General features: G+C 37.7%; 1 protein-coding gene across 10 annotated transcripts in view; it reads right to left on the minus strand.

Moving 5' to 3' along the window:
* anks1aa (ankyrin repeat and sterile alpha motif domain containing 1Aa) overlaps window positions 1-15565 on the minus strand; it is a 355860-nt gene that overhangs the window by 139996 nt on the left and 200299 nt on the right. For all 10 annotated transcript variants that reach the window (XM_043716918.2, XM_043716919.2, XM_087973655.1 and 7 more), the window contains one exon: window positions 11662-12236. In XM_043716918.2, coding sequence (XP_043572853.2) covers window positions 11662-12236 — 575 coding nt within the window. The remainder of the gene's footprint in view (window positions 1-11661; window positions 12237-15565) is intronic.

Genomic DNA, 15565 nt, shown 5'->3' on the forward strand with positions numbered 1-15565 from the left:
ACAACTCACTGAGAATCAAACCCCACTATTCCCAGAATTGTCAAGTGTCAAAATTTGGGTTACATCACCGAATTGCCCAATTTTGCCTGATTAATTGAGGTTTTAAAAAAATGCATACCAGGTTTTTATCATCAAGAAGAAAATCACTATATTTTGACCAATTTTGTTTTATCTAAAAGGCAAAAAGAAACATGAATTGCTAACTATTAATTCTTACATTCTGTCCCTTTTTGAAATTCGCATAACATGCAAATAGCCACACAGACAAAACACAAATATTATGGGTGGAGAAGGAACAGGAAATTCAAAGCAGCCTTGTTTTGGCACGAGTTCAATTTCAGGTGATGAGCTGTATTCCTTCAGTCTTTTTTATTCCTTCCAACTCTGATGAGTTCAGAACGTTGTGGACACACTGATTCAGCTACCAGAGGATTTGTAGTTACTTATTGAAACAGGAGGAACAGACAGAGATTTAGGTGCTTTCTCTTTGCAGGTTAGCGGTTTCCTCTCTATTGACCACATACAATAACTGCACCCACTTGTCTAGGAACCAACCCAACTGATTGTTAAGCTGCTGAGCACTCCTGAACCCACACACAAACTGTTTTTAAAAAAAAAATCAATAAAAAAACTGAGCAAAACAACGATGAACACACATGCCCGTCCTGACCCCCAGCCCCCAATGGAGCCAATCTGTCTAGTATTCTCCTCCTACATTTGTTGCCAAATGTTACAAATTTGGCAATATTATAAATATAACTCACAATGAATTCCAAGTAACTCATTTTAAACACGACAACTTTACTGTAAAGAGTGCTCTTGAAAAGCAGCTTTTGTCATTTTTTTATTCCAGTCCAAAACATAGAATTGGCCTTTGGTAATCTAATCTAATCTATAGTGTGTGCACCACCTCCATAACATCTTGCAGCAAATAATCAAGATTCCTTCAACAGCACCTGTGTAACCTATGGTCTCGATCATCTTGAAGGGCAAGGACAATAAATACAAGGGAATGCCGTCATGTAAGTCCACCTTACACACAAACCACATCATATTCTATCTTGGAACAATACTGACCCTCTCTCACGATCACTGGGTCAAAATCCTGTAACATTCTCCTTACCCAGAACTGTGAGCGCGTACAAACGCCACACTGATTGCAGCAGTTTAAGAAACTAGTTTACCACCAGCTTGCCAAGGATAATTAGCATTGGACAATAAATGCTGGCCTTTCCTGTGAATCTGATATCCCGTGAAAAACAAGAAAAGTTCACAGAATATTCCCAGACAGAAAAGCAATAACTGCAGCATGGACATAGGTGGCTATACAATGAGTAAAGGATTTTGAACTGGCATGAAAATAGAAACTGAATCTGAAGCAGATACACGAGCACCACCTCCTACAAGTTCATCTTTAGCAATGTTGATATGGGAAATCCATTTTGTAATCAGAGAATACAGTGATGCAAGATGAGCCTTATTATTCCGTCACCTTGAATAGAAATCAACAGACAAGAAAAAAACATTTTAAAAAAAAATGAAATGTTTGCTGCTTAGACATGACAAAGAATCTCATATTCAATAAGTTTAATATAATATTGTCACTGCCCTTCTGAAGGGCATAATGGAGATTAAGATGCCACGATTTGGCAAGTGCAATAGGAAAATAATCATGCAAATGTATAATTTATGTTGTATTTTCTATTCTGGCTCCTTTGATATCATAAGCCAAAACTAATTTCATTAATTTGAAATCCCTCAACTACAAGTTGAAGTTGAGAGTACTGAGGGAATATTAATATAGATGAAATGACAGTAAAACGGGATTAACATTATTAACTTTATTTTTGAGAAAGATATAGTGAATTCCATATCACAGCTGAGGATAGCATACTTAGTATACAACAGATCAAGTGATTTGTGAGGGAATTCAGATAGCAACAACTTTACTAGTAGGGAGCCATACAATATTAATTTGTTGGTAAGTATGCTGTAGTAGAGCCAAAGGTCTTAGAGATGCCCAGAATAATGATGAGTGATCCAAGGTTTTCCAGCTAATGCTCCAAAAGCATAGTGTATAAACGGTGAGCACAATTAAATGGCTAAAGTGAAATGAGAAAACTATGCTAGATGATTGTAATTTAAATATAAAAACTTAAATGCGAACAATTTAAGATTTAACTTGAGGCGATGGCCTTCTCCAATATGATAGAATCAAACCATCCCCCTGTGATTCAATGGCAATGACTATTGTTGAATCCCTCACTGGCAACATATTCAGGGTTAACACTGATTAGAAATTGAACGTGACTAATCATAGCCAGGAGGCCTGGGTTCAACTCCAACCTGCTCCAGACCATGTGTCAGAAGACATCTAAAGAGGTCGATTAGAAAATATCTATAAATACTGTGGCTACAAAAGCTGGTCAGAGGCTCAGAATTCTGCAGAATAACTCATCTTCTGCCTCTTCCATGCCTGTCTACTATCGAAAAGGCACAAGACAGGACTGTGATTGAATATCCTTCACTTGCCTGGATGTGTGCAGCTCCAACAACACTAAAGGAGTTCAACACAATCTTGTATAAAGCAGTTCTTTTGATTAGCACCCCATCTAACAACTTCAATGTCCATTCTCTTCACAATAGACAGACCAATAGCAATTGTATATGATCTACTAGATGCATGGCAGCAACTCCTTTGAAGGCTCCATTGACAGGCATGTTCTAAACTCAAGGCTTTTAATACATAGTGTTATGGACCAGGCCAGGCCTCAAAATATTTTAAGGTAGCCTAGACCCTAACGTTTTCTTATTTTAAAGACAGTGTGGAATGGATATTCCAGGTGTGATGTAGCTGGTCAAATCACTCAGCTTTAAGCAAAATCCTGAGTCGGAAGTGGAACACTATTTCTTAACTAGGTCTCAGGTCACAGGAATAAGCTTGCAGGTTGTACAGAAATCCAGGTTGCAGCATTTGTTTTATCCTTTGATAAGACCTCCGCCACTTTCTACTCGCCCCGGCTTCAAAACTGAGATCAAATTGCAGAAAAGCAGCAAACTAGCAACCTCTCTTAGAAGCTATCAATGAACAAAGTAAAATCAGAAATGACAGTTTGTACAAAGCTACACAAAATTGCCTTTGGCAAGCATCCAGAAGGAGTAACTCTAATTGTTTATAAAATATGCAAAAGGACAAAGTTGGACTGGGATATTTCAAACTGATCAAGGAAGCATAATTTTTATGGAATCTAAGAGAAGAATAATGATGAGTAAAGACATTGCAAAAGGCTTGACAGAATAGTGTCAATGAGGCCACCTACTCTAAAAATTTTATGACCATTTTTACACAGATTTGAGGGAGTAATAATTACAGAGGAGTCTTTACCCATCAGTGTATTCTACATTTCATAAAGAAAGTATTTTCTTCTATGGAGGTAGACTGAAAAAGAAAACTTTAAGGAGTTCATGTTCTATTTTTGCTCAAAAAGTAAACTGCTATATTTAAGTTAGTTATATTTCTTCATTGCAAATTACCTTAAAGGTTGTTTGCCAATCATTATCTTTCACAATCCCATATTTTGGTTTGCTCTCTCACATAATCAAGCTGCCGTGCAGGCTCTCTCACAAGTGTGTACCCGTCATCTTGCATAGACAGTGATGTTTTTTCAAAGAGAGCACAATCATGTTCCTAGACTCTAACTCTCACAATCGCACAAGATCATTTCACCCTTTTTCTGTATCACAACTTGGCTCCACATGAAATTTCTGAGACTAGGTGTAAGATTAGATTAGATTACATTACATTACAGTGTGGAAACAGGCCCTTCGGCCCAACAAGTCCACACCGACCCACCGAAGCGAAACCCACCCATACCCCTACATTTACCCCTTACCTAACACTACGGGCAATTTAGCATGGCCAATTCACCTGACCCTGCACATCTTTGGACTGTAGGAGGAAACCGGAGCACCCGGAGGGAACCCACGCAGACACGGGGAGAACGTGCAAACTCCACACAGTCAGTCGCCTGAGGCGGGAATTGAACCCGGGTCTCAGGCGCTGTGAGGCAGCAGTGCTAACCACTGTGCCACCGTGCAGATGGAGATGACAAATGGGTAGACAATGGTCTAGTAGTATTATCACTGGACTGTTAACCCAGAGACCCAGGAAATGACCTGGGGATGCGGATTCGAATCTTGCCATGACAGATTGATTTCAATAAAAGTCAAGAATTAAGAATCTAGTGATGACCACGAAACCATGTGGACCGCTTGAAAAATCCAGAGTTCATCCATGTCCTTTAGGGAAGCAAACTGCCATCCCTACCTGATCTGGCTGAGATGTGACTCCAGACCCTCAGCTATGGACAGAGGAATCTCAATTACCAGAAGGACATGGGCGCAGAGTATTTCATTCGGCTAATCAAATGCCAGATAATTGAATGCTGGATTACAATTATCCAAGCATCGGGACCTTGCGATTTTGATCGGATAATCTAAAATTCAGTTAATCGAATGCTGGATAATCGAGGTTCCTCTGTAGTTGACTCTAAACTGCCCTCTGGGCAATTATGGATGAGCAATAAAGGCTGGCCTAGTTGGTGATGTCTTTACCCCATGAATGAAGAAAAGGAGTTCAAGCAATTTAAATTCAGGATGTAAATTTTAAAAGTGAGTCGTCCTAAGACCAGAAAATGGTAGGTGTGATAATTGGACAGAACGTGAAGGATGACGGCATGAGAACTGACATTTAGGGTGAATAGCCAGTTGAAACGCTGCTAGAACAGTCATTGATTCAAATGCGCATCACTCCCCCCCCCCCCACACACACGCACGCACACACACACACACCTCATTCAGTCTCTTTCCACTCATACTTGCATTCTTTTGACTCTTTGCTTCAGTTCCACAATTGCTGATTTTCTGGCCTTAGCCAGCTCTCGTCACCACAGATGTGACTTTCTTTTTCACCCATCAGGATGGTCTTAAGACTCTCCATTTATCCCTCAAAAGACTGATCAATCCCGGTACACTATCACCCTCCTTTGCCTGCTGAGCTCATTCGCACTATGAACAACTTCTCCTTTAACTCATCCCACTTTCTCAATGCCAAAGATATGGCAATGGGTACCCACATTGGTCCCAGTTATTTCTGTTTCTTCGGGGTGTATGTGGACATTTCTTATTTCAGTCTGCTCAGTTGCCCACTCAATTGTTTCTGTGACATCATTCATGCTGCTTCACACTCTCATTCAAAAGAGTTTTAAAAAATCTCAAGTTTTCCTTCCAATTTCCAACCTTCTCTCACCTTTACCTGGTCCATCTGTGACTTTCCCGTTCCCTTCTCTGACTTTACTGTTTCCATTCCTGGGGATACACTGCCCGCGAATGTCCACTTCAAATGCACCAACTCCCAGAATTACCTTGACTACACTTTCTCCCAGCCTGCTTCATGCAAGGACTCCATTCCATTTTACCAAATCTGTCCATTGCATCTATGAGATCACCTTTCACCAGGGTGCCTCCAACATGTCATCCTTTTTTCCTCCACCAAGAATTTCAACATATCTCCACCCAAAACACTGATAGCAAACCTTTTAATCATGGTTATCCCATTTCCCGTATTTCTGTCCATGCCGCTTCGCCCTTCTTCCCAGAATAACAGGGTTCCCTTGTCCTCTCTTTTGAGCTCATCAGTTTCCCAATGCAAAACATCATGCTCCATCAGGATGACACCAAACACCTCTGTTCCTCCCTTGTCAGTATTCCACAAAGCCTTGGTGTATTCCTTTATCAGTCTTAACACTTCCTTACCATGCCCCACTATTTCCTCAGTATCGTCCCATGCAGTCCCAGAAAGTGCAACATTTGCCCTCCGTGCTGTCCAAGACCCCAAAACATACCTTCCATGTAAAGCAGCCCTTTATTTGCACTTTTTGCAATTGAATCTACTTTACTCATGATTCACAATGCTGCCTCCTTTACAATGGGAAACCAAACACAACTCTTTTGCTCTAACCAAAAGAATGACCCTGACCTTCCAACTACTTGCCATTTCAATAAACCATCTTGCTCCTATGCTAACATTTCCATCCTGAGCCTGTTAGTGTTAAATGAAGATCAACACAAGCTGGAGGAACACCACCGTACCTTCCATTTAGGCACTTGATACCTTTTATGAATCATCATAGAGTTGAATAACTTCAGAGGATGATCTCTGACTTCCATTTTGATTACAACCACCACCTTTGCCCATTGACCATATCCTGTTAATGTCTTGTTAGATTTCCTCTCAGCAGAGCAGACCCATTTTCTTCTTCTAACATCTATCATTTACATTCAATCTATAATCTCTACCATTCCTTTACCACCCATTGGCTTTTGCTCTGAGTACCTTCATCATGCTCCAGCTTCTCTGCATTCCCCTCTGTTAACAGCACAAACACCATGATATTCCAGCTCCTTCCACTTCTGAAGAAGTCACTTTGGACTTGAAACACCAACTTTTTTCTCTCCCCACAGATGCTGCCAGACCTGAGCTTCTCCAGCGTTTTATATTCATAGTCATAATCTGGAGGTGACAATGGACAAAGGCTTAGCGGCAGATGGGCAGGAATTATGAAGTTGGTCTTTGAAAAAGGTGGGTATGCCATTTGAGGTTCAGCAAAGATTCAAATAGAACACAAAAATAACAGCTTGATTTCACCTGCATTAATGGAAGAAGTGGTTGATTGTGTCAGAGGAAAATGTTTTATTGGTGTCAGAATACGATAGTTATTTATCTTTCCAACGTTTAGCTGTTTTACTGTCAAAATATGAATTAAATGTTAACCAACTGGATGTTTACAAATAATTTTGCAACTACCCTTCCCCCATCCAAAATACTTCACTTTAAAGTGGAACCTGAATGAAGTTTTCAAGATTTTAAGACATCATTCAAAATTAAATAGGTACATATTATTTTGCCACTGGCTGAGACAACAATCTGTAACAGCCACAAAAAGTAGACAATAACAAATAATTAAAAGGAACTTTAACTGAAAAAAAAATTGGAATGTTCCATTTCCTTTATGAAGCCAAGGCTACAAGTAAATGTATGCATTTTATGCATTGTCTTGAAGATCCAAAAAGATTAATCTACTTTACACAGATATTTGTAAAACAAAGACCTGAAGGAGGATTTTGGGGGTGGGGGGGTTCATTGAAGATACATGTCTGAACATTTAATTTCAGGAGAAACATAAAACAAGTGATACAGGATTTATTGCCTGCTTTACACTCCATTTTTCTCTCCAATGACTTTAATAGTCAGCATGCAAAAAAGGAAAAGGGGGGGGAAGTGCATAAGAGTCAGTAGTCAGGGAAAGAGGGAGTTCAATATAAGAGTTAATGGTTGTAGAAGTTATGGAGCTAGTGAGCAGAAAGTTCATGTAGGATTTAAGGAGAAGTCCAGAAATTTAAATTTGTGATGCCCATAGATCAGGAGCTCACGTATGCTTTCAGGGACACTTAAACAGGCAAACAAGCCTTAGTGCAGGATAGAACCTCATTAAAAGGGAAGCAGATACAGTGTCACTCTTCAGCCAAAGTTCTGAAGGATAAGTGAATGTGAATAAGTGGCTTGTGAATAAGTTGAGCATTTGGAGAAAAACAAAATTTTCCATTTCTGTGCTGTAACACCCTTCAAAGCTAATTGTCTTTTAAACATTGCAAGTTAACACACAAGCTTTAGTTTGTTGCTTTGAGCTAAATAATTTCAGTTATTTTAAAATAATCTTTTTGCCATCAACACCTAGAGGTGGTGGTTAGACTAAGTCACGTGATTTTATATCAACAAAATGGCCAGAGTTTTATTTGTGATCTTGCCAATCCATGGTTTCACAGGCTTTGATGAACAGGAAAATAACAGGCAAATGAACAGATAACATAAGGCTTTTGGAAAACTATAATAGTGCACTTTTAGGGCTAGCAAAGTGGAAAAGTGTTTTTCTCGGCCTCAAAAATTCCCCAATTTTCCAATATAAAGCAGGAACCAAAATCTAAAATTCCATTTATGTAAAGTCACCAATTCTGTTTTTCGTGTAAAGACACAAGTCAGGTGACTCCTGCTGCTGATTACCCAAGAGACACTATTAATAGGAAATGTCTCCTTATAAATTCGTAGCAAAATGACTTAACTAGCCTGAAAATCTTAACAGAACTCATGCCAACAAGCTGCAAAAGCTTCCAGCAAGATTCTGACGAACACAAAATATTTTTTCATAAACTGAAGAGAGCACTTGAAAAGAAATATAATGTCCATTTTCAAATAATGTCATTACAAATCACTTTCGTCTCAATGCCAATGTAAAGAAATGATTAAAATTACTAAAACTAAATTGTACTAACAAAATCGAACAGTAAAATCATTTTCAAGATCATATCCCCTTGTTTGTAGATTGGATTAAACACATTCAAATTTACCATATTTGGTCTGAAACAAGGCTCTCAAACATTTGTTTAAGTTCTCAGCATTGAGCCAAATACTGTCATGTGGTGACGTTAACAAATCATAACCTTTCAGTTGGTTACATTTTCACTGAATGTATTTGAACAAGGCATGCCTTTAGAATTGCAATTTCCAAATTTACCTTCCACCTTCACAAAACACAATCTCTAATCATCATCTTCTATTCAAACATGCTTCATATCAAAGCTGTTAGCATTTTCATTTAAAAGCCTAATCAAATTCCTTTATAAAATCTTATCCCTCCCTTATATTACAAGAGATATATGCACCAGTAAGAATGAAATATTTCAATTCCATTCTGTTGCTCTCTAAGTTTTTTTTCAAATTGTTAACTGAACTGCATGCAAGACACTCAACGAGTGAGACACAAGCTATGACTGCATAACTTTTGCACCTATTTCCCTTTTACTTCTGACTAAATTTGTACAAATAAGATGAGTACACCAAGGCCAGACGATCTGTAACTATTCCTCCTCGTCCTTTTCAATTTATCTGGAATCTTCAATACAGGTAACTTGTCATCCTCCACAAAGACAATTTCACCATCTTTGAAACTGATAAAACTGTACTTGACTAGTTCCATTCCAATTAACTGACACGTGGCCCAAGATTACCTATGGTTTCTTCTCCTGCTACTGCTCACCATTACAAGTCCCATAAGGATCTATCTTAGGCTCCCTTTCATGGATAGTTGCTCCTTGTGACTGAGTTTTTTTTAAATTGATAGATCTCTCATTAAGTGCCACGTCAGATTTTACTGCATTAAATACACACTGTCCAGGTAAGTTGCTGGAAAAGTTCAGCAGGGCTGGCAGCATCTATGAAGAGAAATCAAAGTTAACACTTCGGGTTTGGTGACCCTTCCTCAAGAGTTGTTTATTATGTTTGCCATAGAAAAGCTCTACATTTAGTTGCAACAACTAACTGCTTGAAGTCTTAAACCAGAGAAGTCTGGAGTGTAGCATCTATGGAGGTTCAAATATGTTTGTAGCTTTTCCTTGTTCTGCAATTTCTAATCAACTTCAAACTCCCCAAAATCCATAAAACAAATTTTCTAGACCTTGAACCTTACCCTGGGAGATACTTGGCAAAGAACAAAATTACTGACACAGTAATTTTCATTGTCTTTCCAACTAAGTAACTTCAGTACATCTTGGAATAATGAAAGATGGAGATACATATAGCCCTGAAAACATTTGAGACTATCAGAACAAAATGAAACGAGTTGTCTTTCATTCTGCCAGAAATGGCGGCTCTTACGTAAAATATAAATATTCAAGTTGTTTTTGGTGGGCTTTTTAGGATGAAGCAGTTGCATTTCAGTAATGTCATTAGGTAAGTGAACTAAGGCATAGGCTTAATATTTGGGGACGTGGAAATATCTGGAATTAGAAGCTAGTCTAATCGCAATTGTGTAACAATTGGGGACAATTCCAAAAAGCAATCTGTTCCATTCGCGTCTTTTCAGAATAGAAATCTACTGCCCTTACTGGTCTGGTCTACATGAGACTCCAGTCCAACAGCAATGTGGCTGACTCTTAAATGCTCTCTGAAACGTCCTAAAAAGCCACTCAGTTCAAGAGCGATTAGAGATGGGCAACAAATTGCTAGTGACATCACTTGTTAGTGATGCCTCCATCACATGAAACAATAAAAAAAGCCTGATCCCTTTGTCAAAATGAGAGACATAGCAAATGATAGCTATATTCACAATTGTTTATGGTTCATCAAGAACCCCTGCAGATTTCTGAAAGTTTTGGCTGCTATTTGAAAAATAGCTTTTCCTAAACAAACTTACTTTCCTTTGACAACAGAAATTCCAAACATATGACATGAAATAGGGCTGACAACTACAATAAAAACTGTTTTACAGTGATGTATCTGATAGAAAGCTAAATCAGTACAGAAAACAGAAAGTTGTTATAAATGGAACAAAATAATTGAAGTTTTTATATTGACTTAGTTCTTTCATTTAATGCCTGATTAAGTACAGTAATCCAGTCAGGCACATCTAGAATTGGTACACGTCAATAAACTTAGTAGACTCTGATCCTCATTCTAGCTTCTAAGCACAACGTTTCTTAATCAGAAAATATGAACACAATTATTGAGATTTGATTTTAATTCAGAATATAGATATGGCACGGCTGGACTGAAATATCAAAATCAGATGCATTTGTACCAATGTTATCAAAGCTTTTGAATATCTTAATTGTTGGAATGTTAAAACAATCAGCAACTAAATTACGAATCATGGACAGTTGTGCTACTCGAGCTGTGCATTTTTACTTTTTTTTTAAAACTCACACAATGCATGCAAAAATTGAGGACATGATGAGGCCTACCAAGTCAGTAATTTTGAATATAGCAACTGACCAGAATTTATCAAGTCTTTTTTTTTGCCCCACATATATACTTAGATGCCCTGCTTGTGTTACCATACTTCTGGTTTATATGGGGTTACCTAATCAAACTGGGCTGGTATGAATAATTTAGATTAAAAAAAAGAGGTGAAATATTTAATAATTGATCGGTACTCCATTCAAAAGCTTTCAAGGAAACCATGAAGTGTGGTTTTAAAATACAATAATATTTTCAATGAACATTAATGGTTCCAGAAAACAATGCTATTTTGGGTGTTTATAGTGGAAGTATTAATAGTTCGGGTTGATCAGAACTAATAGCAATTTTTCATTTTTTCTATAAACTCGACTGTTCTTAAAGCAAACCTAAATCAATTTCCTGATGCAGGTACTGTATTTCTGTCCCTTATATCAAGACCACATTACATTGTAGGAGTAAGTGGCTATAAGTTCAAATCAATCCACTCATACCCGCTGTCATATATGGCTTACACGTGTTACAAAAACCTCAAAAGCAGGAACGTCTACCAAGATCATGAATAGCATTTTTATCAGGCAGACTAGTTTTATGATCGGTTAGTAAATCTGTATCAAGTGCAAACGTAGCTTTACAAAATTAAGAATGCTGCAGAGAGAACAATATTACTTTAAATAGATTAGCTCAGCTTTAACTGTAACAGTTTTAGAGTTAAAAAATCTGTTTCCTGAATATATTATTTAATTCCAGTAACTAGCTTATTTGGCTGGCTGACATAAACAACAATTATAAACAACAGGAACAGTACATACCTCCTCCCATTCTGACTGAAAGGATGGCGATTTTTCTAACCGTTTCTTCACAGAACTGCAGTTTGAAAGAGACTCACTACGACTTCCCAGCATATCTTCTTCAGATGGAGGACATATAATGAGCTCTGAATCCGATTTTGACAAAGTTCTTGCAAATTTCAGGTCGGCTTTACCCTTTCCACTAGGTCGTACCCTTTCTGAAGTACATGTCCGTCTTTCTATTCCCTTGCTGAATGGAATATCACGTTGAACAGACTTAGAATTTACAGGATCCGTCTGGCTGATGTGGATGTCACGTACGGTATTATGGATTACCTGCTCCCCTTTTTGCTCAGCAATATCTGCTGCAGAGTTCTTAATGTCAGTGTTCACTGCCCGCCCTGTTGCACAGTGTTGCCTCTCTGGCAAGACTCTGCTTTGCATCGCTTCAGCTTCCACTCCCCCTTTGCTCAAAGCAGCTAGTAGAGTGACTGGATCGTTCTGAATCTCAGAGATTGGAGGTGACCCATGTAGAAGTCCCGAAAACTGCTCAGGAATGTTGATATCCTGAGATTCAACCTCACTATTCATGTGATCTTGAGGAGGAAAAAAAAAAGAACAGTTTAATAAATATGCAGCCCACACAGTTGCAACAGACAGCTGATTGTGAAGATTTCTGTGAACACAAAATTACACAACATTTATTAAATTCCAATCCCAAACTGATTTATTCAGCCTGGCCAAAGACAATGCTGTCAATGTCTAGTCTTTATTAACATTACCAGCAGACACTCACTTTATATGGGTAGAATTCTATAAATAAAATTGTAAGCTATACAACCAAAGGCATTGAAGAGGGTGTACAAAACAGACAATCTGTTTAAAAAAATGCAATCAGTATAAGATTGCTTAATTTATAGACAAAACAATCCTTCTTAAATGTTTCTAATGAACATCCACACTTCATGTTAAACAGAAGTAAATTTGAAATTCTTTATTTGTCTAACATCAGTGTACATTGCTTGCATAATTCACCCCTCCATATTATATATATGTGAATAAAACTGCAGCAGGCTTTTTCAAATTTATTGGGTATATTTGCAATAAATTTCACAATATAAATTAATCCTGACATAGCTGACATTTAAGCAAACACAATGCAAGAAAAGGGAATTTATTTTTTTTTAAACTAGTCTTTTATTGACCTTTTTTTAAACAGATGCAGGGAGACTACTCTGCTGCCAAACTGGATTGCTACATTCTTCTCAAAGACACAGGGTGCAGACTTGTATATTGCTACAAGTATATTACAGGTTCACATGGACCTGAATAGACTCGTTAAATATGGGAACCAGCCTTTCAGAATCCAAAGGAAAATAAGGTCAGTGTGACAACTACCTTTCATTCAGTTGCAAGTCACGAGAATTGCCAATTTAATTGGAAATATCACTGCATTAAAAGCACAGGTAACTAGAAGATAAATAAAATTTAGAATGATCACACCACAGTCAGAAATGAACAGAACTTTTTTAAACCTATTTTTCTAATCAACCTGTTCAGAGATGTTATTATACACTTCTGGAGCAGATAGGACTTGAAACCCAGGTCTCTGTGCCCAGGGGTAGGGAAACTACCACTGTACCACAAGACCATCCTTAACATGGGCCCCGAATCTACAATCCTAAAAGTAAGAGTTGCATGCTCTGCAGATTAAGCTAGGCTGCCACAAAGCCTATTGCACCTCAAAATATTTCTGACCCTGCTGACTATACTCAAGTCACTGTGCACTTCCTTTGGTCACTGCATCTTCCCTATTCTAAAACATTTACTCTGTCAACCTACTTTCCAGGCTACCCAAAAAAAAAATGCACCTTTATCATGAAGTATTTACATAATATATGAAAAAGTGATAATAACGTAAGACTATTGTGATAAACCACCTTACATAACAATTTAATTTAGAACATAAGATAGCTTCACTAAATTCAAGTGGTTTTCTCAGCAAATATCAAATATTTCTCAGTGGCTCATCTACTGAGCCTATGGAAATTTGCAAAAAGGGGAGAACGGGTGCATCATTTTATAAAAATAAGTACACATTGCATAACTTCAGTAATAGAAAGGCTGAACTGGTGGAATATGCTAAGGCAATTCACAAAGAGGGGTTAAAACATACCATCTGCAAATCCTGTGCAGTTTTCAGGCAAGTGACTAATGTTATTGTTAAAGAGTCATAATATAAAGATTAAAACATTAACATCAAGATCAGCTAACAAAATTGCGAAAGAGGGGCAGAATTATTCAAAACATGTGAGAGAGATGGTATTGTCAATTAATAACCCTTCTAAAATAATCACACTTTTATATTTTTGGTTTGTAGTCTGATTCTTTTAAATGCATCTTGAAGCAGTTTGGAAATGGTAGTCAGAGCATTGGATTACCAAGAGACACAATCTTCCATTGAACTGGTTTATTATTTTGGTTGTATGTAAGATTAACAATAGGTTGTATTTTTTCTTGTCTTTTTTAAAAAAGATCATTTCACCCTTTCAATCGCAATCCAGTTTAATTCCTTCTGGTATCTTTTTGACATGGAACCCAATGACCTAATTTAGACTCAGAATTATACAATCTGTGATGTATATGTAATCTGCAATATCTGATTGAAATAAGTTCCATGTTTACGCATGCAGATCTTAGATGATTATCTCCAGAGCAACATGTATTTTTCTTGTGGCATGTAAAAGCACTCAAACAGCCAGCACGCTGTTATGTCTGTGTAATTCAGTAATGAATCTTCACTGTCAACTACACTGCACTGCTTCTGAATAAGGCTTGCTATGGAAACTAGTCAAAATTAAGAGTTTGCTTTGGGCCAAGATCAGTTCAGAACATGTACAGTTCCATCAACTTAAGTTCAGATTTTACCAGCCATGTCACTCAATCTGCTATACCAATGTAAGGTGCAAGAGGAAGACAATAATGGAGGTAAACAAGAGGAAAAGAATGACAGTCTCAAGCTACCAGAGAACTGCATAATAAATGGAGTTAGTACATTGCAGTTTTACTTCAAGTCAGACCATGCAATGTTTCCCCTCTGTCAGTTGTGTAACATGAGAATCAGCAGTCGCAACAGATTTGCTCATGGTTATGACTGCAGAGCACAAATTTCCTCCAGTTCAAAAATCACTATTTATCAGAACTGTCAAAGAATTGTGGTCAACATCAAAGATCAAATAATTTTCTAAATAGAAGTATTATTTAATATAAATTAATCAAATTACACTGAGTACCTAGTTAGAAATTTTAGGAGAAACACATGCACTGGACGTCCATGTGTATAGGTGTTCAATGAAGACAAAATTAGCAGCATCCTGTTAATGATGAACACAATTTGTGAAACAGCTAGTTTCACCTGTTCCTCCAACCACTGAAATACTTTACCATTCCAGGAAATTAGAACATAGAACATTACAGCGCAGGACAGGCCCTTTGGCCCTCGATGTTGCGCTGCCCTGTGAAACCAATCCAAAGCCCACCTAACCTACACTATTCCATTCCCATCTATATGCCTATCCAAGAAACTGGAGTAAGTTGTGCACATTTTAGGATCAAAAGCGACAACTTTGGGGCCCCATACCAATATCCTAAATGAGAGGATTTGCACACTGGTGAGAAAAGGAGGCAGGGATATCATCACAAGTATATGTTCGAAGTTACATACCAATTACTATGGGATATTGTATCTCCTATAATTAATAAACAGCATTTATACAAACACAACAAACCCCAACACAAAGCTGCAAATGTTTCATGACATATCACTACATTGCTGTTACCAAACTTCATGGAGCTATGATGCCAAATCTGTTACACAGCTGCTTCATCATATCAAACCTTTACAATCATTTCCCATTGAACTTTT

Source organism: Chiloscyllium plagiosum, unplaced genomic scaffold (assembly GCF_037043375.1).
Source record: "Chiloscyllium plagiosum isolate Xiang-an unplaced genomic scaffold, Cpla_swu_hap1 HiC_scaffold_26, whole genome shotgun sequence".
Lineage (NCBI taxonomy): Eukaryota > Metazoa > Chordata > Chondrichthyes > Orectolobiformes > Hemiscylliidae > Chiloscyllium > Chiloscyllium plagiosum.